General features: G+C 46.5%; 1 protein-coding gene across 1 annotated transcript; it reads left to right on the top strand.

Annotated features, from left to right (window-relative positions):
- Window positions 1–15,690: 15,690 nt before the first annotated feature.
- MINAR1 (membrane integral NOTCH2 associated receptor 1) lies at window positions 15,691–23,449 on the top strand. The gene is made up of 3 exons (XM_053955194.1): window positions 15,691–18,000; window positions 19,442–19,696; window positions 23,252–23,449. The coding sequence occupies exons 1-3, from the start codon at window positions 15,691–15,693 to the stop codon at window positions 23,447–23,449; spliced, it is 2,763 nt and encodes a 920-aa protein (XP_053811169.1).
- The last annotated feature ends 217 nt before the right edge of the window (window positions 23,450–23,666 follow it).

The following is a 23,666-nucleotide window of genomic DNA, read 5'->3' as shown; positions in this document are numbered from 1 at the left end:
TTTGTGCAGTTTTCAGGTACTTTCTTGCACACAAGGATTTCCAAACCCCTCTCCAGGTCTGAGATTCAGCCACAGCCTAAGAGCCTGCAGCTATAGCAGGTTTCTCATAGTTACTATTGATTTAGGTAAAAGTATGAATGTAGCATTCTTCCAGTTTGTGTGTCTGTTCTGTCTCTTGCCTCAGGCCCTTTCTTTTCCTCTGTGGGATCAATTACCTTTTTATCCTTGGATGCAGTCTGACATGCCATGCTGGAGCACAGAAGCACTGTTAGGACAGTTTGGATCAGAGGAGCCCCTCCAGTGCAAGACTTTGTCACCAGGAGGGTCAGCAGCAGGCATTTTGGGGAGCACTGCAGAAATGCATAGTCATGGATTAATTTTCACTGAAGAAAACAACATATATTAGTGCCTTCACAGTGAGGTCAGGGTAAGCCATGAAAAAGCAAAATGATACCAACCAGCTACCACAAGAAATTAAATTTGTCTTATGACTGTTTTTGTACATCTGTGCCCCACTCTATTTTTGGACATCCCTCAAAAATCATGTAGGGTTCTGATGCTTATCACTCCAAGTCTAGATAGTATCTTTATCTATAAGAGACTTTAAAAAGCTTTTTTAACTCTTAATATTTGGTAATACTTGGTGGTGGTGAAGTTTTACAGTACTGATACTTAAATATCTCCAACACCACCTTCTCTGGATCTCTGCATCAGTGTTGGATACAATGAAGATATTTTAAAATAATTTTGTCTTGTAAATTCAGGAGCAGGTTCTTGCTGGGCTTGATGCAAATGTTCAGTTGTGGCAAAGGGAGAAACCACCTCAAAAAGCATTTGAAGGGCAGCTCAGGGGTGAAAGTGCAAAGCAGGGTGAGCTCTGTTCCTTCTCTATGCATGGAGGTAGGAGGCAACAGCTGCATTTCCACCCTTCCCAGCTTCAGCTGGGAGCTGAAAACAGGGTGTATGGCATCAGTGCCTGTGAGTGTAGCTCACAGGCCACGTACATCCTTGACCTTGGCACTTACTGCCCAGAAGCTGGCACCAGGGGTCAGGCTGGACTGGTGCTTGGTACCTCCTTGCACTGAGCAAACCTGCTCAGCCCTAGCCCAGCTGTGAATAGATGCAGCTTCTTGGCACGAGGCATTCCCTGGGATGCTGCTGCTCCTTGGACTTGTCTCTGTACCTCCAGGCAAGACTTTCCTGAGTCCTCATGGATTTGATGCATACAAACAGGTCAGGTATGAGACACCTCATGGATCCTCTCTGGTACAGAGCAGAAGAGCAATTCCTTTTAGTATTTTATCTCTCCCATGAGCAAAACAAATTATGCCAAAAGTGCCACGTAAAATGTGGTTTTACATGGTCCCCACTGATAAAGCAATTATGGAAGAGCTGGGCTGCAGCGTGAGTATAATCCCCCAGACATCACAGGGGAAGAGTGAGGACTTAGAATAACTCACACAGGGAGCAAACCTTGCAAATATAATACAATGCAATTCAGACACAGAAGGAAGAGAGATTCTTTTTCTGTACAACCTGCCCATGGTCAATGGGAGAAAAGATTAAATGCTAGAGAGGTTTCAATCTATTTGTTGTGGTTCAAGAGCCTTGTACAGGATGTGTCACAAACAGTTCACTGTCTCCATAATGTAATTTAAGGTACTGTGATCCATATGGGTCATTCATCTGCTGTTTTTCCCAGCATGGAGAAACATAACTTCTTGGCTTATAAAGACATCTTGTTATGATGCATCTTATTATATCATGCAATCCCTCCTGTGAGTGAGCCAGTGACACAGGGGAGGAACACAAGGGAATGGGAATCATGTGGAGACACTGTTCCCTTGCTCTCCAGTGGCAGTCACATGGTGTCACACCACCTGCTCTGGTCTTAGCAGCTATTGGAGAAATCCCAGGGCTGCTGAGATCAATAAGATTTTGCTGACAATTTCAAATGAAGGGAGTGATTTAACCCTACCAAGCCCGGAGACACAACCTGATGTGTGCTGCTGTGTGGGTCTTTGGATTGCAGCCAGTAGATTCTGTACCACATTGAGGTACAAAGTGGCCTGGAGAAGGCAGCAAGGAATGACTTTTCCATAGATACACTCTGAACTATTCTTCACTCTAGGAGCACAAAAACAAACATCGTTTCAAAGAATTTTAAGGCAGACAAACTCAGGTCAGGGGCATGGATACTAGGAACAGGGAACAATTTAGAGATCTGAGCTCAAACATGTGAAAGAGCTCCTTTAGAACTCCTACAGATTCTCTCCCACCGGCCTTCCCCATATCCCCTCCCAGGGAAGCTGACCTTGGCCCCCACACAGCAGCTGTTGTTGTTGTTACAAAAGTTCGCTTTTGACTCTCCACTTTGCATGGGCTCAGCCAGAACATATTGCTCCATCCCTTGGAAGCCTTGGAGCATCTGGTTAATACATGATCCTTATTCCCCCAGTGAAGATCCAGGAAATGGTTATAAATAAAAGCAGGGCCAAAGAAGCCAAGGTTAAGTGGAGGTTCATTCCTGCCCACCATCATACATGAACAAACTGGACCTGTTCCCACAATGTGATATTGTTTCCTAGAGCAAAACTGACAGAGGAGATGGGAAACTGGAGCTTAGAACAAGCAAGACAGAAATACTGAGGGAGAAAAAGGTAAAGCAGTGCAACTTCTGATTCAGCTTGAGAAGGACTCAGAATTAAACCACTCCATCACAGCAATGGTTGCTTTCCTCCAACCCACCTGGAAGAAATGAGAACTTGTCCTTTTCCTCAACAATAATTTGCAAAGATTCTTCCTTCATTTTCCAGACTGCAGACTGGAATTAGGATGAATAGCTCAATCCACTACAACAATTCCAGGCATTTCTTGCAAGACACAGTCTGTCACACTGATGTGGGGGATACTAACCCGTGAGGATGCTGGGCTAGAGATGTTGGTGTTCCCCAGCCAAGTGTCCAGAGGTGTTCAAAGGTGGGGGGATATTCTGTGTTAAATACATTTCACTTTTAAACCCAAGAGGAGATGAAGCACCAGATAAACCACTGAAGGCAATGGTAGTTTCTTAATTTCTTTATTTCTTCAGTGGAGACTGCAGGTTTTTCTGGAAGATGCTTTTTAATCAAATGCTAACTGCTGAGCTAAACACAGTGGTGGTTATTGAGTGAAATGCTATGGGATATGTTATTTTGCAGACTGATGAGCTAATAGTCTCCACTGGCCTTAAAACCTGGATGGACATTTTAAGGAGATTCTATAAAAAGGCCATCCCAATAAATAATTACTCAGGCCAGTAAAAGCTAAGGCATTTGTGAATTCCTTGGTGACCACAAGAAATCTGAAGACTGTTTAGTGTATTACTAAGTGCCAGTGAGCACAATCAGACATCCATCGATACGACTGGAAAGTCTCCTCTGGCTTCAGTGGACATTTGGTCAGGTCACAGCTGTGGAAATTGTGCAAGGGCTGAAGCCAGCAGGGAGGCAGAGCTGTGCCACCCTCCATCACAGAGCATGACAGAGATCTTCCTTCAGGTTTTGACTCTCTTGGGAAGGTTATTTTGATTTTCCTTTAGAAAACCTTGATGGGCTTGGGGATGAGCCAGTAACCAACAGAGAGACAGATTGCAGAGAAAATTCACCTGAACGTGCAAGAAACCTGCACGTAGTTTGCACAGCTTGGGAGTACCTTCGGCTCTCTGGCACTCGCTATGGAAGGTAACACCTTCCCAAGAGCTCACACAGAACAAATATCTCTCCAGCCCTGACCTGAGATCCTACACAGCCTGTTGTGGGGCTGTGCTCCAGGGAGCCCTGCAAAGCAGCAGGTGGTTACCTGTCACACTTGCTGCTGCCCTCACCTGTGAGATCGAGAGGAAGCAGTGCCCAAAGAGCCGGGGTGATGGCTGGGCACGGATGAACGTGAGCCACAGTGACTCCATCTGCCCGGCCTTCAGCACTCGCTCCCTCCTGGCGGCTGCTCTTGAAAAGCAACCCCTTGATTATCTTTTCCTTCACTTTTGACCTAAAATCTGTTGCACCTGTGCTTTTGTGCATGCTCACTTCAGAAGGGAGCATGTCTGTGCCATGACCTGAGAAATGTCTGAATCTGAATCTTACCCTTTTTGCTCATGGTTAGCAATGCATTCACAAAGACCAAAACTGAGAAGTGAAGGCTCATTTAGAAAAGTATTGGTCATGAATATAAATAATAAAATTATTCTGGTTTTGAGTTTAAGTTGGCAAAACAAACCTAAATCTAACACTTCTTCTCTCTGATGGATTAGCCCATGGCCACTTTAATCATCAGTGTTTTTCTACATAGATTTAAAAGTGCACTTTCCAAACTCAAACATGCAGTATGGGAGGGTGTATATTTTTCATAGGTGTTTGTGCCAGCAGAAGCCAGTTGCTGCCACACCCACTGAAAAGAAATTCAATTTAGCAGAGGGCAACTCATTAAAAAACTTAGACCAATATTCACAAAAATATTTTATCTTATCCATCCTACTCTACAGTTACTGTTCTTTTTGTTTGTAAATACATTGGGGGAAAAATGTCACTTCTGCCCAGAACTGCTGTCAAGTTGTACTGCTTTGAGGAATTTGGCATATTCTCCAGTCAGCACATCTGGTATGGGTGGATGCTCTTCAACAGACTGATTTTTTACTTTTTTCCGGTTGTTGTTATATTTCAAGTGATCCTGTGCCAAAGCCCGTTTAGCTGAACAAGAAGTTTGCCCATTATCAATCACTCACTGATAACTGCTGCCAGCTCCAAGATGCATTTTTCCAGGCACAGCCTGTGTGCATGCTGGCTGCAGGAGTCAGCTTCAGCAATATTGAGACCCTGCTGAGATTTCAGAGGAAGTGCAAATACGGAGTACTTGATAAAAATAGCAATCTGCAGGCTCCGTATTGCTAAGTGCTATTTAACGATGCAGAAAGTTTTAGTATTTGTCTTTAAGCTAGGAAAGGATTTAATGTTTCACCCAGACTATGACAGAGAGGAAGAAAGCAGTGCCCTGGGTTGTCTGGCTCTTCCCCCAGAGGTTGCCTTGCTCTCCCAAATCCTGGTTAAAGACTTCAGGGAGCACAGCAGGCTCAGAGAGACTTGTCTGTTTGGAGTGTAGCTAACTGTACTCCCAGCACAGCCTATGCTTTGGGTTTTAGATATTCTATTTCTCTTAAAAGCAAACACAGAAGAGATTAAGGACTTGCTACTGGAACACTGGAAAATATAAACTAGTCTCTGCACTAAAGGTGATATTGGCAAAGCACTGTTTTTTTTTTTTTTTCTATAGTTTAATACCATTAGAATGCTGCTAGCTGTTTAAGAAATGTCTGTGCTGAAGAAGGTGCTAGGTAAAGACATGTCTGATTTAATGAAATTTGTTTTCTTTTACCTCTAAGTGAAAGAGATTCACCAGGAAATGGTTTGGGGGTTCCTGAAAGCAGCTAAAACAACAAGTTGACTGATGAGTTTTTGGTCTTGCTTTTCTAAAGGCACAAATTTGCCCAGAGGTCACAATAAAGAAGGTGACGAAAAGACTTTCTGCATGAAGACTTGTTAGTGCTTTTAGATGAGCCCTTGGGGCAGTCCCTTTGCTGTCAGTGGGACAATCAGTTTGGGTTGAAGTTATAAATACTTCTATGAGTCTCTGCAAGGAGGAGCACATAGCAGATCTGTGGTGCTGCAGCCACTGGCATGAGGAAAGGCAAAGCGAGAGCCCTGAGCCCAGGCTTGCTGATGTTGATGCTGGCTCCTTGGATGCACACTGCTCTAGAGGGGTTGCAACAGAGAGGAAATTTTGCAGGAGACTGTGAATAAGACATGAGTGGAAGAACTCTGCCCCTCCACAGGGAGTTGCTCACATGGAAAGGGAGCCAAAAAGTTTCAGAGAAATATCTAGTGAGTGTTGCAGTGATGAAAGGTAGATTTTCTTTCCTAGACCTTACCCTTAACATCAGTTTCCCCTTCTGCATCCATCAGTTTCAGTGTTTCCAGCCCTGTGGAACTATTCCTGTGCACAAATAAAAAGCACCATTGCTGCTGTGAGAGAGGACAAGTGGCAGTGTGTTCATTTTTGTGTAGCTGGAATTGGAATCACGTATGAATGAGGAATATGCTCTGACCCTGGCAACCTAATTGGGCTGAAATATCTTTATATTAGGGCTGTAATACATAGGGCAGAGATTGTGAGGAACTGGGCAGTATTTCTGCAGCACTGTGATGCCAATCAAACTGGGAAAGGTGGGTGTGCTCAGTCCTGGGCACCCCTGGCTCGAGGAGACATCTACATCAAACTGGGACTGGTGCCAATCAAACTGGGACTGGTGCCAATCAAACTGTGACTGGTGCTCAGTCCTGGGCACCCCTGGCTCGAGGAGACATCTGCATCCTGTGGGTCACCTGTTTAGTTCTGAAGGAGTTGTTGAAGCAGAGGGAAAGGAAGCTGGGAGGCCCGGAGGGAAGGTGGAAGCTATGGGGGAGCCAGACAAGGTAAATGTGCCAGCTGCTGAAGGAAAGAGATGATGAAAGGGAAAAGAAGAGTGAAGAACAAAGCAGAAATGTCAAGGAAAGGTGGTGAGGGGAGACAGGAGTTGATGGTGCTAAAATTAGATGGAGAATGGGGACAGGGAGAGCTGATCTGGTGCTCTCCTTTTGGACGAAATTCCCACTGAAGCTGCTGTCAAATCTGGCCTGGGGAAAGAGGAAAACTGGAATCCAGATTGGAAAGCAAGGGAAAGGGAGGGGGACAGGTGTCCCTGCAGCACACCATGTGCTCAGAGAGGATTTCCCTGGCCCCAAGGGGAGCCAGCCCTGCTTCCCTTGGGACACACCTCCCCGTGTAAAATCAACGTCCTGAGTATATGAGTCTGCACAGTGTTTAACTGTTTCAAACCAATCTTTGCAGGTGATTCCTAATTATATGCTGCTAGTCACAGCCCACAAAAAGATAATTAAGCCCTTGCCATCAATTAAGTGTAATTCCTGCGTGCTGAGGCGCAAGCAAGGAAGGCAAAAGATGAAGTCACCAAATTTTCCTCTGGCTGGCTATGGGAGCCAGCTCTGGAAACCTCTCAGAACCTGGGCAAAAACAAGTAAGATCAGCTAGACCTGAACTAGGGGTAAGAAATGTTTTCTGTTTATTCTCTGGTGTGTGCAGTTCTGAAGAGTACAGAGAGCTCTTCTGACTATTCTGATGACCTGAAGGCATGTGCTCTAGGAAGCGGTGTAGGGCTGAAATCATGCAGCCGTGAATTTTGCAAGAAAATGGATACTTATAGACTAAAAAAAAAATCTGACAAAAGCATGGAAAATGGGGCTCAAGGACACTCCCTCTTTTAGTGCTGTTAGGTAGTGGTAAGAATAATGTAGTATAAACCTGTTTTTTCTTCCATTTTCAAGGATGTATGTTTACCCTCTCCTCTTAGCTGCTGTGTGTGTTAAGTGTCTTTACAGATATTATGTATATACTGAATCACACACAATACTCCTCAAAGTCAGTGGAAGTACTTGAACATCAGTGGGTTTTAAACAAAAACCCCCTCCTGACCTCTTGTTTCCGTCAGGTAAGCAGAGAGCTCTGTTCCCAAGGTTGTCAGAATAAGTAAATCACATAGTTTTAGGCCAGTTTGTCCATAGGGGTCTGATGGCTGTGGTGTGCTTGTGATACAACCCCTGAAATTAGTTCATCTAGGAAAGGAAAGCTGATAGTCCGCTCCCCAAACAGTGCAAGAGAGAGGAGAAGTCGAGCCTTTGACATCTTACTGCTTTATTTCACCCAGCAACACCTCTATTAAAAACTCTCTGCAGTATTTCTGTGTGGCGTGGCGAGCCAGCCAGCAGCAGGGGAAGAGGCAGTGCCGTGACTGAGGTGAGACCTTGCCTGCCCAGACAGAGAGCGAGCGTGTCGTGGGCGCTGCACATGCACCACAGCACACCTGGGGTGGGGACTCCCACACCGTGCAGCCCCTTCCTACACCGCCAGACCCCATCCCTGCAAGGACCACCTGCCTGAGGGCAGCTGTGCAGTACAGGGATGGGCATTGGTGGCCTTGGTGCCCTGGGGGCGATGGGCATGCAGGGTGGGCACTGGGTGTGCGGGGTGGGCGCTGGATGCTGTCACAGAATCGCAGAATTGTTTAGGTTGGGAAAGACCTCTAAGATCATCAAGTCCAAGTGTTAGCTCACTATAGGCAAGTCCACCTTGAAACCGTGGTCCTAAGTGCCACATCTACACGTCTACAAGTACCACCAGGGATGGTGATTCCACCAATTCCCGGGGCAGTCTGTTCCAGCCTTCACTTCTCAGTGAAGAATTTCCTAATATCCAATCACAGCCTCCCCTGGTGCAACTTGGGGCCGCTTCCTCTTGTCGCTTGCTACCTGAGAGAAGAGACCGACCCCTACCTGGCTACCAGCTCCTTTCAGGGAGTTGTAAAGAGCGATAAAGTCACCCTTGCCTCGCCTTTTCCGCAGGCTGAACAGCCCCAGCTCCATCAGCCGCTCCTCCTCAGACTGCTGCTCTCCATGTCCCCGGCTGGGAAGAGTCGGGGGCTCCTTTCCCGCTGGGCACCCCCTTTCCTGCCCGCCTTTGCGCCAGGCGCTGTCCCCTGCCCGGACAGCGGGGCTGGCGGTGCGGGTGGAGCCGAGCGCTCTTCCCCGCCCCGAGGAGCGCCGGGACTCACCCTAATAATAAAAATAATAGGGATATAATGGTTTAGGGAAGCGGAGTCTCGGCCCCTCCGCCTCCCGCCGCGCCCCGTCCCTGCGGAGCCGGGGCCGCCGCTGCCGCAGCGCCCGGGGCCGGCCGGGGCAGCCCGGCCGCGGCTGCGGGACCGGGGGGCGGTGCGGGGAGGCTCGGCCTGTGCAGCCCCCTCCCTCCCGTCTCCCCTCCTTCTCTTTCCTCTCTCCTCCCCTCCCTCCCCTCTCTCCCTCCTCCCATGCCAACCTGCTGCCGCCTTTGTCAGCGCAGCCCGGCGCTATGGCATCCTGCTGGGGCTTCAGGCTCGGGCTCTTCCTCCTCCTCCTCCTCCTCCTCCTCCTGGCCGGGAAGCGGCTGCTGCAGCGGCAGATTCAGCCCTGACGGCCGCGCTCCCCGCGCCAGAGGCAGGCGGAGCCCGCAGGTGAGCCCCAGGTGCGGGAGGGGGCGCGGGGCGGTGGGCTGGGGGAAAGGGGCGCCGAGGACAAGAACCCCCCGCTCATCAGCCCCAGGGATGCGCTGAGCACCCGGGCGTGCCGGGGAGCGGCTTCAGCACCGGCTCCCCCCGCCGGGCTGGGAGGAGTAAGTGCAGGTAAGAGACCCCTGAGCCCCTGTGGTCCCCACCGGTGCCCCGGGGTCCTGCCTCTATGTTAAGCTCTCTAGGAAAGGGGGTACTCCAAAATCGTGAAACTCCGTCTAGGACTTTGGCAGCTCCACTTTAGTCCCGCACATCCGGATCTGCCCGGGAGGAGCAAGTGGGTGACCCTTGGGCTGAGCCCCAGGGAACCCAACCTCCAAACGGAGTCTGAAGGAATGGGGATCAGGGAAACTGGACCCACCAGGGCAAGGGAGCAGGATGGCAGTGAGATTGTTATAGACTTGCTGTGCAAAAATCCAGGTTGTCCACAGATGGGATAAATTGCTCACATTTAAATGAATTAGACTTTTTTTGTGTTTGTCTGTCAGTATTTTTAATGGTGTTTCCTTATACAAAAAATTCCGGTAAAAATGTGGCTTGGATGTGCTCTAATAATGTATTGGGAGGACAGTATTTGTGTGTGTCTGAATGGGCCAAGAGTTGGCAAAGAATAACCAAGAGTATATGATGCAGTAATAATTCAAGTAATTTATTTCACAGTTTTAGAATTATTTCACTTCCCCAGATCGTAGAGGTACCTTAACCTGGATTGCATAACTGAACCATGCAAATAATCAGCCTAATGTTACTGTGCAAGAAAAATCAATGGCAAACCCTGTTCGACTTGAGCTCTTGCACAGCTGTGAGGGTCCACTGCTTTTATCCACAAGTTCCCTATTAATTTAGGCACTCAGGTCCTTTAAAACCCGCTGAATTCTGGGCTGTTGGGGAAGCTGAAGTGTTGTGCAGAGTCCTTTTACAGCAGAGCCTGCCTCTGTTAAGGAGCTGCGTTTGTAAAGCGCGGTTTTCCAGGGCTCATTCACGCAAGGTGAGAGCCAGAAAACAGCAGCTTCTTCCAGTGCTGTGCCCAGCGAGCCCCGGTGACCCTCGGAGGAGGCTGGCAGCGGGATGCCCGGGAGGGTGCGGGGTGTGCATCGTTCCCGTGCACAGCAGCAGCGAGCCGGCACCGTGAGCTCCTGGAATGCAGGTGCTCCTTCCCTTCGGCTCTGAAGGAGTGAATAAAAACCACACCGGCGAGGCAGGGAGCCAGCACCCACCTCCAGCTGCCAGGGACTGAGCCCACCCTGCTCCTGCGCAGCCGAGGAGACGGTCCGGAGGAGACAGCCCGTGTCAGACTGGTCAGGAGGACTTTTCAATGAAAGGGGGAGAGGAGCAGTTGCCATTGCACGGGCAGGGCTCCAAAGTGTGTGTTTTAGTTTTCTTTTTAATGAGCAGCAGAAGGCTGGAGGGAGGAGGAGGAATAAGGTGTGTGGAAATGGGCATTGTTTCCCTGAGTGCCAGCTCCTGTGTCTGTGTGCAGTGGAAGCCAGATGGGGCTCAAGGTCCCCATTCCTTCATCAGAAATTTCTTCATGTTTTGACAGAGAAATGGATTTTTGAGTGTGGGAGAAAACAAGAACTGAATTCCGTCTTGATGGGCTACATTTCATGTGAGGCAACCGTTGCCTGCCTTGTTTTATAGTATCTGGTGTTGGGAAGGAAGGCAGGCTGAATGATTTATGAGCTCAAGTTAATAGTAAAACAGCGTATCACTGGCTCTGTATTAATGTTCTGCTGTGCTGAAGTAGCTGGCTCTTTCTGAGGGGATTTATGCAAGGATCACTCGCTGCCTGCCGTTGCGTTGCCGTAGTGGCATTCTAGGGTGGCCCGTTAGTCACCGTGGGGGGAACTAAACAAGGATGCTGTTTCCCTCTTGGCTGGCAAATCAAAGGGAGAAGGGAATTGATGACTCCAGCAGTCACATCTGTGTGCTAGCTGCACCTGCTGTGGGTATTGGGAAACGGGGAGAGCAAATGTCAGTGGCACAAAGAACAGGGAAGGAAATGAAGGAGGAAATAAGAGAGGAAGATAACGTGGTCTGTATGCCAGTGGCCATGATTCAGACTCGTGCAGGGCACCTTGCCACCCTGCAGCTGCTCAGGGAAGTCGAGTGGTGGGACTGTCTCTTGAATCCTGTGCTGGGGTTTATCTGCTCCAATGTGTGCTGCCCTTAGATCATTTGGCAGGGCAGGATTTGGGCTGAAGGAGTCACAGGAAAGCAGTGCTAATGTCATGAATTCCTTTGGATGGCAAATTTATAGGGCAGTCAGGAGATGAGGGGACCACCCCCACCCCACTGCTGATATAGGAGGTGGTGAGGATGGGAAGTGCATTCTGGTTTTCCTGCAAGGAAGCAAGATGCATGAAAGAGTGTGCAGATTCCCCTGGTCTGGAGAGCCACAGGGGAGAGGTTTCATGGAGGCTTGGTTCCTAAAGACACCAGAAAATAGAACAGTATATTCCCTTTGTGCAGCACAAAGCTCTGCTGGGGATGGAGCCTGCAATTGTAATATTCTTGGACTTCTCCTCCAGAGGCCGAGACAGTGGGTTAGTGGTAAGATGAGAGCTCAGTTCATTGCTCCTGGTGCAGGGCAAGAAGACATCGATTTGTGGTAAGTCTGGAGCTCATCTGCGTGCAAGGAGAGCCAGCCCCCATCGACTGGCTGTGCAATCTGATGCTCTACAAGCCCATGCTGGGATATAATTGTGCTATTAGAGCAGCAAATGTCAAATCTCGGGAAGCTGAGTCAAAGCGACCCTTCCAGTGTTAATATAACAAAATCATTAAGGATGAAATGTTAAGTGGCTCCTTTGGTCAGAGATGGTCTTGGTGAAGATAAATAAGCTAGATCCCATCCTTTTGTCTGGGGAGCTCCATGTGTCTGGAGACCCAAGTCAGTTTGAGGGGGGGTTTGGAGGGTGTGTGTGGCTGCTGGCAGTGAGGGTGAGGCACGAGGACCTTGGTGGAATTGAGGCCATCTGAGGAGACCCTGTGCTGCTGCTCTTGCTGTGGCTGCTTCCATTTGCTGCTTTTGATTGATTCGTGACCTGTACCCTATTTAAAAGGCCTTCCTGTGCGTATTTCAGAGCTCTGCATTTGTGTACAATGTCTAGCTCTATTCTGGTCCTGCTTTGAGAGACACTGAATGAACGTGGACATAATGGCTGAGATGGTGCATGGCCAAGTGCTTGGCACCCGGGATGTGGCAGCTCCTGGGGTGGCCTGCCAAGAAGCACCTGTCTTTGTCGCAGGCTGTTAGGAGGCTTGACAAGAGACAGAGGAGCTTAATGTGCCACTAAAAATTTTGGCACCAGGTTTTTACATCCCTGAACCAGGAAACAAGATTTCAAGGCCCTTATATATTATCCTTACGGGCTAGTACATCCTGTTCTCCACAGCCCAAATCTGTTGATGCTCCACCATCAGCAATGTTTTTGATGCTCTGGTGCAAGGGAGCACCAATTTCCATGGTCAGGCTGAAGCCCAGAGATATCTTTCACACCTGAAATTCTCTCACACCACAGAGCTGTTTATGAACAGCCAAGGGGTGAAGAAGAAATTATTCCAGCTCCTAGGTAGCTTTCTTTTCCTCAAGGCCTATATCTGAGTTTGCAACCTGCCTTTTCAGTTTCCACCTCCCATAGCTGAGTCTCAGTTGAATGAACTGGCTGAATTCCCACCTGAGCAGGTTCAGCTCTCTCCTGCTCAGCCTTGTCTCAGAGCCTCTGTCACCTCCCTGACCTCTCACTGCTTTATAGCTGTCACCTGCCAGGCTTGGGTCTGGGAGCACAGGGGCAGGTCTGAGCTAACCCAGCCTAGCTGAGCTCTCCTGCTTTGGGTCTGTGCTTCAGTGCCTCTGCCTTACTGCTTGTGTATGGATTGGGGTGCCCAAGACAAGGGTCCTTGTTGGTGCTAAGTACAAGCAACATGAGACTGGGGGTATGCAGCAGGGCTTTCACTCAGCTTACTGAACTTGTCATCACTGAGCAGCCTTGCAAATCAGGCTGCATCTGAGTTTTACCAGATTCATAGTGTTTAGAAACCTGAAGTTAAAACCTCTGATGACACAAAGAATGGCTTGGTGCAAAGCAAAGGTTTTCAAGAAGCTGTACCTAGGATATCCTCACTGGGATGAGAAAGTAAAGACAGAAGGGTGGGGAACAAAATGGATTGACAATTTTCAAAAATACAATTGCACAAACTGGCTACTTGGGTGTTTTACAGGAGTATGAGTGGGGAGAAGGCTGGCCAGGCCAGTGCAGGGTGTGCATCAGGCTGTGAAAATGTATATCCAGGTGAGGGGTTGGCAAGAAGCTGTGAATTTACAAATAGGAGGAGATAGTTGCTTTTGCTGGTGTTCATCCTGGAGGTGACAAAAAGACATATTTTCACTCCTGTCCCAAGTGGCAGATTTATAACATGCAGAAAATTGACTTGGAATGCCAGTCCCCTGTCAGTTGGGAATGTCTCTGAGCTCCACAGGTGAAGTTTATTCTGTGAGAACTTGGTAGCCTCGGTGGTAACTAGAAGAGTTTGGACCTAGCATGGAGCATCCTTTATGGTGACATGTCAGAGAAATACAAAGGCAGGCTGTGAAAGAGGCTGTGCCTCCAAGCACACACTGCTGAGAGAAAAAGGATATAAACACCCTGCTCCAGCCTTTTGCATTACTTCTTGGAGCTGAGCACAGAACAGTAAAACATTTTTTTTCTTTTGTCAGCTGGCAGAAGAGTTGTGCTGCTATGCATAATACAGGAGCTTTAAAAGAAAACATGCATGCAGCAGAGGTATTGGAAAATCCCTGTAGCCATTCCTTTCTGAGAGTTGTGTTTACAATCACAGAAATGCATTCACATTGCTGCTGCTCAGCTCCTGATCACACACTGTAGAAAGATGTTATTTAAATAAACAGCTGAGTTCATATGGAGACTTGTTGTGTGTTCTTTTGGGTAGCTATTTGTTATGACAACTGAAGTACTCTGGCTTCTGACACTGATAGCAATCACTGATGTGCAATGTCAGGGCAGGAGATGAAACAGGAGCCCTGGATTCTGGAGTGGTGCTCAGGAGTCCTGAGGTTTTTGACCAGAAGGTGCCTTTTAGAATGAGTAATAATAAACCTTGCAATGTTGACTTCAGTGCTTTGCCATTTGGGTGAATATTCTGCACTTGATGGAGGAGAGGCCAGTTCCAGAGGTCATCTAAGGGTGGGATTGAATGGGGGAAGATAACAGACCTTTTTGGGAAACTGAGAAGATTTTTTTCATTCCTGTCAGTAAGAATAACAAAGACAGAGTGACCAAACATAGCAATTGGCAGACTGCATCAGCCTGTTATCTGTCTTTCCTAGTAGCCAACAACAGAGACACCAACAAGATATTCACAATAGATGGATGAAAATTTTTCAACATCCTTTCCTAATCCATAGTAGCTAAAGGTTGGTCTCAATTCTGAAAGTGCAGGGGTTTTTATTCTCCCCAATATGTTTGCTAGTGTTAGCTGTGCTTGTTCAAGCTGTTCCTGTTATCCACATAAATGTGAAGCTTTTGCTCTTCACCTCTGCCCTGTCATTTCGGGATGGTGAATGGAAATGCACTCCTAGGCTTCACTGGGAGCACATCACTGAAGAGGATGTTCTCTGTCCTTGATATTTCTCTGTCTTCAAATCCATCCTGATTGGCAGCCAGCCCTCTAGCATCTGCTGGATTGGTTTCAAGGTTCAGTAAGGTATTTTTTTTAACTCCTTCTGTTCTTTGCTAAATTCTGGACTTTAGAGTCCAAATGGGGCCCACGCAGACTTTTATGTGGGAACTGGCAAATTTTCCATTCCTGAATCTTATACTTAAGAAAAGGTATTTCTGGAAAAAAAATTGCCACAGCATCCAAAGGAGATAATTCAGAGTAGAGGAAAAAAATAATGGTTTAAAGTAAGCAAGATGGCAATTATGTTCTCAGATAACTTCTAAAAATATGTCAGAAGTTTATTGACAGAAAATCTTCCTCAGAGCCATTTGCATTCAGATATGAAAACATGTCATGGTGCAGTAGATCAGCCCTGGTTAGGCTAGGACTGGAATTATTGCAGACAATTTGATGCTCAAACTGTGCTTTGAACCTCTCATAAATTGGTAAGAAATTCTATGCTGAAATTCTGTGCTGGCTGGGATTGTCCATCTGCCATTAGTTCAGCCTCTCCAAAGCTTCTGCTGTTTATTCACTTGGTTGCTTTAGTAGACATTGGCATAAAGGAGCCTTCTCGGATAAAACCCTGATTCCATTTAAGTATTGATTTATTGGATGCCAGGATTGCAGCCTGAAGTTCAGAACATGAGGATGGGTTATGAAAGCAAGCCCTGGGAGGCATGATTAGGGAGTCAGGCCCCATCTCTGGCTGAGCTGCAAGGCCCTGGGTATTACCTGTGGGTGACTTACAATCTTTTTTGTGTTGCTGTAGAAGTGGAACGCGATTTCCAGGCTAAACAGCAAAATACGCTTAAGCCATGGAGTCCAGCCAGGAATCCTCACTCTTCCTGGTGAAGATATTGGAGGAGCTGGACACGAAGCAGAATACTGTCTCTTACCAGGATCTCTGCAAGTCCCTGTGTGCAAGGTTTGATTTATCCCAGTTGGCCAAGCTCAGAAGCGTGCTGTTTTACACTGCTTGCCTGGATCCTAATTTCCCAGCGACTTTGTTCAAAGACAAAATGAGATGCACTGTAAACAATCAGCAATCAAAGAAAATCATGGTTGCAGCAGATATAGTAACAATATTCAACCTCATACAAATGAACGGGGGAGTGGCCAAGGAGAAGCTTCCAGTTGCAAGGCACAAAGTGAAGAAGAAGGAGTCCTTTGAGTCCTGCAGGTCTGACACAGAGATCTGCAATATGGCAGAGTGTGTGCCTGACTGTGTGCCCAACTGTGAGCTCAACGACCAGGACTTTAACCGGGGCTTTCCAGTCAGAAGGTCTTCGAAATGCAGAAAGATGGACTGCAAAGACTGCCAGCAGTTCGTCCCCTCATCAGAGCCCAACTTCTTGCTCGGTGTTAATAAGGACGTGAAGGGCCGGGCTGCCTCTCTGGACAGGCTGCAGGCACTGGCATCCTACTCCATCGCCACGTCCCCGCCATGTGAGATGCAGAGTACGTACTTCCCCATGAACATTGAAAATGAGTCTATTTCAGACCAGGATTCCTTGCCTATAAGTGCAGGCATAAAAGAAACTTTCATTTCAAATGACGAGCCGTTCATGATGCAGTCGTGTGTCCAGAAAAGAAATATATTCAAAGAAGATTTTCATAATCTGATTACAATATCTCCTAACTTAATACCATCCAGCAAAACACCAGAAGATGGACACAGAGAGCCTCAGAACAGGAAAGAAAGCTCTAAGCAGACTTTCTTCAACCACAGCTTTGAAATGCCATACAGCAGCCAGTACTTGAATCCAATTTATTCTCCTATACCGGACAAAAGGCGAGTGAAGCATGAAAGTTTAGATGATCTTCAAGCTTCAACATATTTTGGCCCTACTACTGTTCTTGGACCACAGGAAACCAAAAAGTGGACTGGAAAGCCAACCAAGCAAACTGCCTGGCCAGCTAAAAGCTGGAGTTTAAATACTGAGGAGGTCCCTGACTTTGAACGCTCATTTTTTAATAGGAAGCAGTCTGAAGAGAAACCACGATACCAGAGTTCAAGCAACCCGTCTCCAAACTTTCCTTCCGTTGACAGGCATCAGTCCTACCTAAATGCAAAGGATCAGCAACCAATTATGCAGGCAAACTATGCTGTGAAACCCAACGGGCATAAACCTAAGGAAATTCCTTCCATTCTAGATGTGGAGAAACATGAGCCAGTCAAAAAGTTTAAGGATAAAAGCATTAACTGTACTTCTGTCCAGATCTTAAGCATTGACAGGACCATGAGTGTTGGGACACAAACGGAGCAGCAGGTTCTGGAGCACAAGAAATGCAAGGATTTGTGTGCAGCAGGCCAAGGCAAGTACGGCGAGCGGCACTCTCTGAAGCAGTCGGATGACGACTCTGAAATCGTGAGTGATGACATCAGTGACATTTTCCGCTTTTTGGATGACATGAGTATCAGCGGGTCCACGGGAGTGATGCAGTCCTCATGCTACAACAGCACTGGTTCCTTGTCTCAGGTGCATAAATCAGACTGTGAGAGCTCACCTGAGCACAATTTGACTAAGATCTCCAATGGGAGTGCCTGTAACAAACTGGAGAAAGTGGTCAGGACAGATGTCAGTAACACAGATGATGAACTGAAAACGAGTGTCTGCAAATTAGTCTTGAGGATTGGTGAAATAGAGAAGAAACTGGAATCTCTCTCAGGTGTCCGAGAGGAAATCTCTCAAGTCCTGGGAAAATTAAGCAAGCTGGATCAAAAAATCCAGCAGCCAGAGAAGGTCAGCGTGCAAATAGATCTCAACTCTTTGACAAGCGATGCCGCGTCAGATGAGAGCAACTCCCCGCAGATATTTCAGTGCCACAATACTCCTCATGGAGGCAAACTGGAGAATAATCCAGAGTGGTGCTGCTCAGATGCCAGTGGAAGTAATAGCGAGAGTCTTCGAGTAAAAGCCTTAAAAAAAAGTTTGTTTACTAGGAGATCATCAAGATCACTAACAGAAGAAAACAGTGCAACCGAATCCAAAATAGCAAGTATTTCAAACTCTCCCCGAGACTGGAGAGCTATTACTTACACCAACCAAGTTGGCATTACAGAGGAGGAGGTGAAAGAGAGAGATGGAGGAGAAAATAAGGACTGGCACAGGAAATCTAAAGAGGTAATTTCAACTTTAACTCATATAATAAATGCTTAAAAATAATATGGTTATGAATGCCTTCCATAGTCATCACAAGCCTCAGGGTATGACAATGCTTTGCCCTGCCATGTTATGCCTGCCTTTATTGTTATCATAATTGAGTGATTTTGTACCTGTAGGTTCTTGCTTGGCAGCTGCAAAATGCCCAACTTGCTTCTCAAAAGCTTTGCTTTTTTGCAAAGAAAAGGTGGGTGACATCTTGGGAAGGTGATGGTATTCTTCATCATCTGCAGCAATATAAGGAGACCTGGCAGTTACTTTGGTGCAAAGGGTGTGGGGAAAATTGAAATTGTCTAGTGATTGTTTTAGAAGGGATATTTTCAAATTGAATTGTGATGGCTTTTATCAGAGAAGTATGTACATATTTAAAAGCCAACAAAAGAGATGGATTCAAATCCCTCAAGGAAAAAAACCCTTGTATGTGTGCTGTGAGATGCTCATTGTAGTTATGTTCTCTCTCTCTGACTTTTATGGTCATTTAAATGAGTCTTAAGCCTCCTGCTGTGGGACTGCAGCCTAGCTGTGCTCTTGGTTTGGCTGGGCAGAAAAACTCTGCCCATCCTCCCAGCAGCTTCCCTGTGCCCCCTTCACTGACCCCATGGATGTCCTGGCTGTCCTTGTGCAGGGCTCTGGGTGCTGCTCTGTGAAACTGCACGGGGTGGGTGCTTGTTTCTGTTTGGGGAGGGGGTCCTGCAGCCCCTTGTCAATTGTGAGCACACAACAGGCATGCTGTGCCTTCATACAACGGGGTGCGAGGGCAGAGAAGGGTTGAGAAAAGAGAGGAAGAGGTTTGATGGAAAGAAGTGTGCTTGGGTGAACAAGAAACCACAACCATGGGTTATTGCAAGACTGCAGAGGGGGAAGAAGGCCATCCTTAGTCAGCCCAAACCTTGGTTTTGTGTACGTGTCTTTGCTTAGGATGACATGCTGATTTTGAGAGTCCCTTCCAGACTCCTTCAGTGGCATAGTACTGATGGTACCATGGATGCTGCAGTGTCAGGCTGGGGGCATCCCTGAAGAATACTTCATGTTAGGATTTAATCTGGAAACAGAAACCTGGAAGCCAGCTTGTGTCTCTCAGCTTTTGCAGATCTGGGCTTCTCTGGATGTCAGGGCCATTCTCAGAATATATTTCTTATCTCTGAACAGCACAAACCCTAAATTTCTTCTGCTGCATCAGCATTGTGTTCCTGTTGGAGTTGTGTCTGTAAAATACCTCAATACCTCTTTGGTTTGTTTGTGAGAAGAAGGTGGGTAAATGGATGAAGGCCATCCAAAACCTTCATCCTAGCTGGTCTATTTTTTACCATATGGTGCTTCTGAAAGGAATATCTCTGTCTTTTGTGTTTAACTCCCTCATAGTCTTGTTTTTTCTCTCAAATTCTTTTAAACCCTATTGCAGGCAGACAGGCAATATGAAATCCCACAGCCACATAGACTCTCTAAACAGCCAAAAGACGCTTTCTTGGTTGAACAAGTCTTTAGTCCTCATCCCTACCCTGCATCACTCAAGTCACACATGAAAAGCAACCCCCTCTACACAGACATGAGGCTGACAGAGCTGGCTGAAGTGAAACGTGCCCAGCCATCATGGACCATAGAGGAATACACGAGGAATTCGGGGGATAAAGGCAAGATTGCAGCCTTGGATCTACAAGTGAGTCTCATTTGTTTAATTTGAATGGCTTGATTGCAAATGGATATTGCCAGAATATGCATTTAAGAAGGGATTTGGATAGCTCAGGAAAGAGCTGTGGATTGTTGAGCCTCTAATCTTGCTGATCCCTATCCATCCTGGCCAGGGACAATGAAGAATGTGAATGTTTCATTGCTGAATTGTGATCCTTGACAGGCTGGTGCTCCCAGCTTATTCTGCAATGGAGAGATGTCTTCTAAGTCATCATGGCTTTAGTAGCTCTAAAGGAGAGTTGGGAATAAGGGAGTGCAGAGGTGAACTGGTCCCTAACTGCAGCAAGGCAGAGTGGTGCAGGAGCTGGGACTGCTGCCTTTTCCTCTGCCTCTGAATTATTCACAGGGAATTGCAGTGTTAGGTTTGGTTTTTTTTCCATTTTACTAGGAACACAAAGCATCAAATACTTGTAGAAGATGTTCAATACCATGACTGGTTTTGAAACACGTCACTGTGGAGGCTTTGAAGTGGCTGTTGGAAACCAGCCAGGCAACTAATGCTGGGTCTAGTTTGCATTTTGGTTCAGCTCATAAGTGTGCAGACTCTTGTGCAACAAGCAGAGGAGACACATTCAAATTTTGCATTAGTGTTTTCCCAATGCAAAATCACAAACCTGACATAAAATGAGCACCCGCATTGGATACCCTGCGTAGTCTGATAAACACAACACATCTTTTAGGAAGGAAGATATCTGAGCAGAGATTTAAAGAGAAGATCTGAAGAATGACATCCAAAATGAGTAAAGACCAAAGAAATGTTGAATTTCTTGGTCTCGAAACCCAAAATGTGTCACACAATGAAAGCCACACTGATGTGCAAATAACTGTGTATCCTTTATATGCACTTTGACAGTAGAATGTAGGACCAGTGGGGAGGTCTGGTGCTGACCTCAGGCATTTTGGGTTCTGTGGGCAGCAGTCTGTGGGGTGCAGCTGTGCTCAGGGAGGGAGTCTGCTTGTCTCCACTGCTGTCTGCCAGGGAAAGCGGCATGGAAGAGTCTGAGACTTTGCTGCTCCATGCCAGCCCTCAATGGCTCAGTGCTGAGGTACCTAAGCCAGCTCCAAAGCCATCAGACTAATCCCTAGGAAAGCATCAGGATGCTGTGCCTCAGGATCCTGAGCTGGCTGATTTGGATTTGAAACCATCACCCACACAGTGCTGTAGTGTAACTCCCATGAGTGTTTGTGCAGGGATTTGTGCACAACAGATTCACCTCCTTGCTTGGCTCATGCAAACTTCCCTGTCCTCACCAGCCCCTGCTCCTTGCTGTGGCTAAAGTGCACTTGGAGACAAAGCAAGCAGCACAGGGAGCAGGCTGCATCTTGCCTCAACTCCCTGCTGCTTTTTAGGTATTAAAAGCTTTAGAGGGCTTACTAAATTCCTAACCCTGGCATTGCAGGCTGTGTGCTAGAGTAGGAATAGGCTGGAAGAAGTTCCTCTGCAGCAGGCAGTCACAAAGCATCATTTACCTGCTGTGTGAGGCAATAAGGGAGGTGATATTTGGAACCAAAGCCCCTCTGGGAGAAGTGTTCTCCATCTGCTCCTTGTTGGACTGTTTTGTTCTCTGTAAGCAGCTCTGCATGGCCGTGAGCAAACCAGAGAAATCGGCTTATTGCCATCATTTATCTTTAGGATAAAGGTGATAGAAGTTTACTGGTCTGATTCTCTCCCTCCAAAAAGATTGTCAGAATTGCATCTACCCCGCAAAGCCCATGTCTAGACTTTATAATGGAGCTTACTGACGAACTTAAAAAATAGACACAGACTGATGAGTGGGTTTTTTTTTCCAGTGATTAAGTTTATTAGAACTGAAAGTAAATACATTATGCCTTAATGAACATTCCTACGTCTGGCAATGAAATGGGAAAGGAAGCTGATTAACAGTAATGGGCCTTTTTAATAATGCATCTTCCTTCTGAAGTAGTTAAAAGGTCAATGCCAAGGCAGACGGGTCCAAAACTGCAATTTCCTTGAAGCATACTATGCCTGTCTTTGGGGTTTTTCTACCTTTGTTTACCTAAAATTTCTCCTGGAGCCCAACAAGTCTGCTGGGTTATCCTCTAAAAAAAGAAATTGAAAGATAAAGCAAGTTAGTCAGGCCCAAAGCTTGTCCCAGGTGTGGGCTCTGTGTGAGATTCATTGCTTTGCTTTGTGTATGATGGTCCACTGGGATGAAACAGTATCAGGCTATTTTCTGATGCCTTTAGAGATGAGATTGCTGCCTTTTTTCCCAAGGCTGAAACAGGTCATTCAAAGCACTAAAGATACAATCACAGATGTGGCTGATGGCCTCTGTTTCAGCATCCTAACACTATCATAGAGGTGTCCATTAAATGATCATAAAACCATTGCTCAATTTTCATTGTTTATTTCTGAGATAGCTATAAAATAACTTCTTTTAGAAGTTCTTTACATAAAACAAATGCTGCTATCAGGAAAAGCAAAGTTTCAGCCAGTAGCTCGTGGCCACAAAATCTGAATTAGTCAATTAAAGGCTAAAGGATTAGTCAAATCCTTCTCAAGTCAGCTGGAGTTTTCTTTGCAGGGTCCAACAAGCTTTGGATCAAGACTGTTACAAGCACAGAAATGGTGCGTGTTAGGGTAGTCTTACCATAATATTTTTATATGGAATATTTTTATATGGAATTTTTTTTTTTTTAAGAAATGGGCTTTTGGAGCCTGAGATAAAGGAGACAGCTTTGGGGAAATGCTGTCATTTTTCAAAATGTTCTTTTTACTCGACTCCTTTCTGCTGATAAGTTCGATATAATGCGTAGTGTTTGGGTTTCCCAGTGTTCCCCTTATTTTCCTCTAACATCGAGGTTAAAGGGGGAAAAAACAAGCAAAGTTGAAATGGAAAGCTTTAAGAGCTCATAAATACTTAGGAACAAAAAGCTGTAAGACATAAAAAATAAGTAATTCAGATGGAAATACTGATGAAGTTCTGCAGGTTGCCTATGTCCCCAGGCAATGCCATTCCAAAGGAGGGGTAATTTGCCCCTGCAGCAGGGCTGGGTGCTGGATGGGTTGGGTGGGATGCCCTGCAAGCAAGTCACGGTGCCAAAATTAGGGTTAGCTTTATAAAATGTAGTGCATGAGGAGCATATATTAAGCATATATTAAGAACCTTTCCCATCAGCTGAGCTTTAATAATTTAAAAATTATTAACAGTAACAGGCCGGCACTTGCTGACACCTCTGCTGTCGAGCAGATTAAAGAGATCTTATTTAAATGCCATCCAGGATGACGAAGTTTCCGGTAAATCAGAGGTACGTGAGGGATTTTGGAGCAGAATCTTACTGTTGCAGGAGTCTATTTTTTGCAGTATTTTTTTACCACTTTCGTCAGCTTTATGGAATTGGGACCAGGAGATGAAGGGGTGTGAGAAGTGGCAATAACCCACTTTATCCTGACAGCAGATCCAGGTGCAGCTGGGAGGCCTCCAGGAACATCTGCTTTGCTTACTTATTTTATTAATGGCAGACCCCAGACAATTAACAACTGTTTCCTTTTCATTTTTAGACTCAAGAATCTTTAAACCCAAACAACTTAGAGTACTGGATGGAAGACATTTATACTCCTGGCTACGATTCCTTGTTGAAACGGAAAGAAGCCGAGTTCAGGAGAGCAAAGGTTTGCAAGATCGCTGCCCTGATCGCAGCGGCCGCTTGCACGGTTATCCTGGTCATTGTGGTTCCCATTTGCACCATGAAATCCTGAGCCTGGCACACACCTGTGACTCCCAGCCACGTGTGTCTCAGATAGCTCACAGTTTGTGTCAAATGGCTGCTGGCAAAACTGTAAGGAGCTCGCTAAGCAACAATGTTCTGAGGAGATCCTGGTGGAGAATGAAGGCAGAACGCAGAACAGCTAGAGATACATTTTTGGCAAAGTCCTATTTTAAATAACAGACTATGTGGTGGAGTTAATGGGAACT

Source organism: Vidua chalybeata, chromosome 13 (genome assembly GCF_026979565.1).
Source record: "Vidua chalybeata isolate OUT-0048 chromosome 13, bVidCha1 merged haplotype, whole genome shotgun sequence".
In the NCBI taxonomy this organism is placed as follows: Eukaryota; Metazoa; Chordata; class Aves; order Passeriformes; family Viduidae; genus Vidua; species Vidua chalybeata.
This window is presented reverse-complemented; position numbering and strand designations above follow the sequence as displayed.

Excerpts from the sequence above, each read along its gene's own strand:
- MINAR1 (XM_053955194.1), top strand. The coding sequence starts at position 15,691 with ATGGAGTCCAGCCAGGAATCCTCACTCTTCCTGGTGAAGATATTGGAG. Across the intron at positions 18,001-19,441 it reads GGCACAGGAAATCTAAAGAG|GCAGACAGGCAATATGAAAT; the intron begins GTAATTTCAACT and ends ACCCTATTGCAG. Across the intron at positions 19,697-23,251 it reads TTGCAGCCTTGGATCTACAA|ACTCAAGAATCTTTAAACCC; the intron begins GTGAGTCTCATT and ends TTTCATTTTTAG.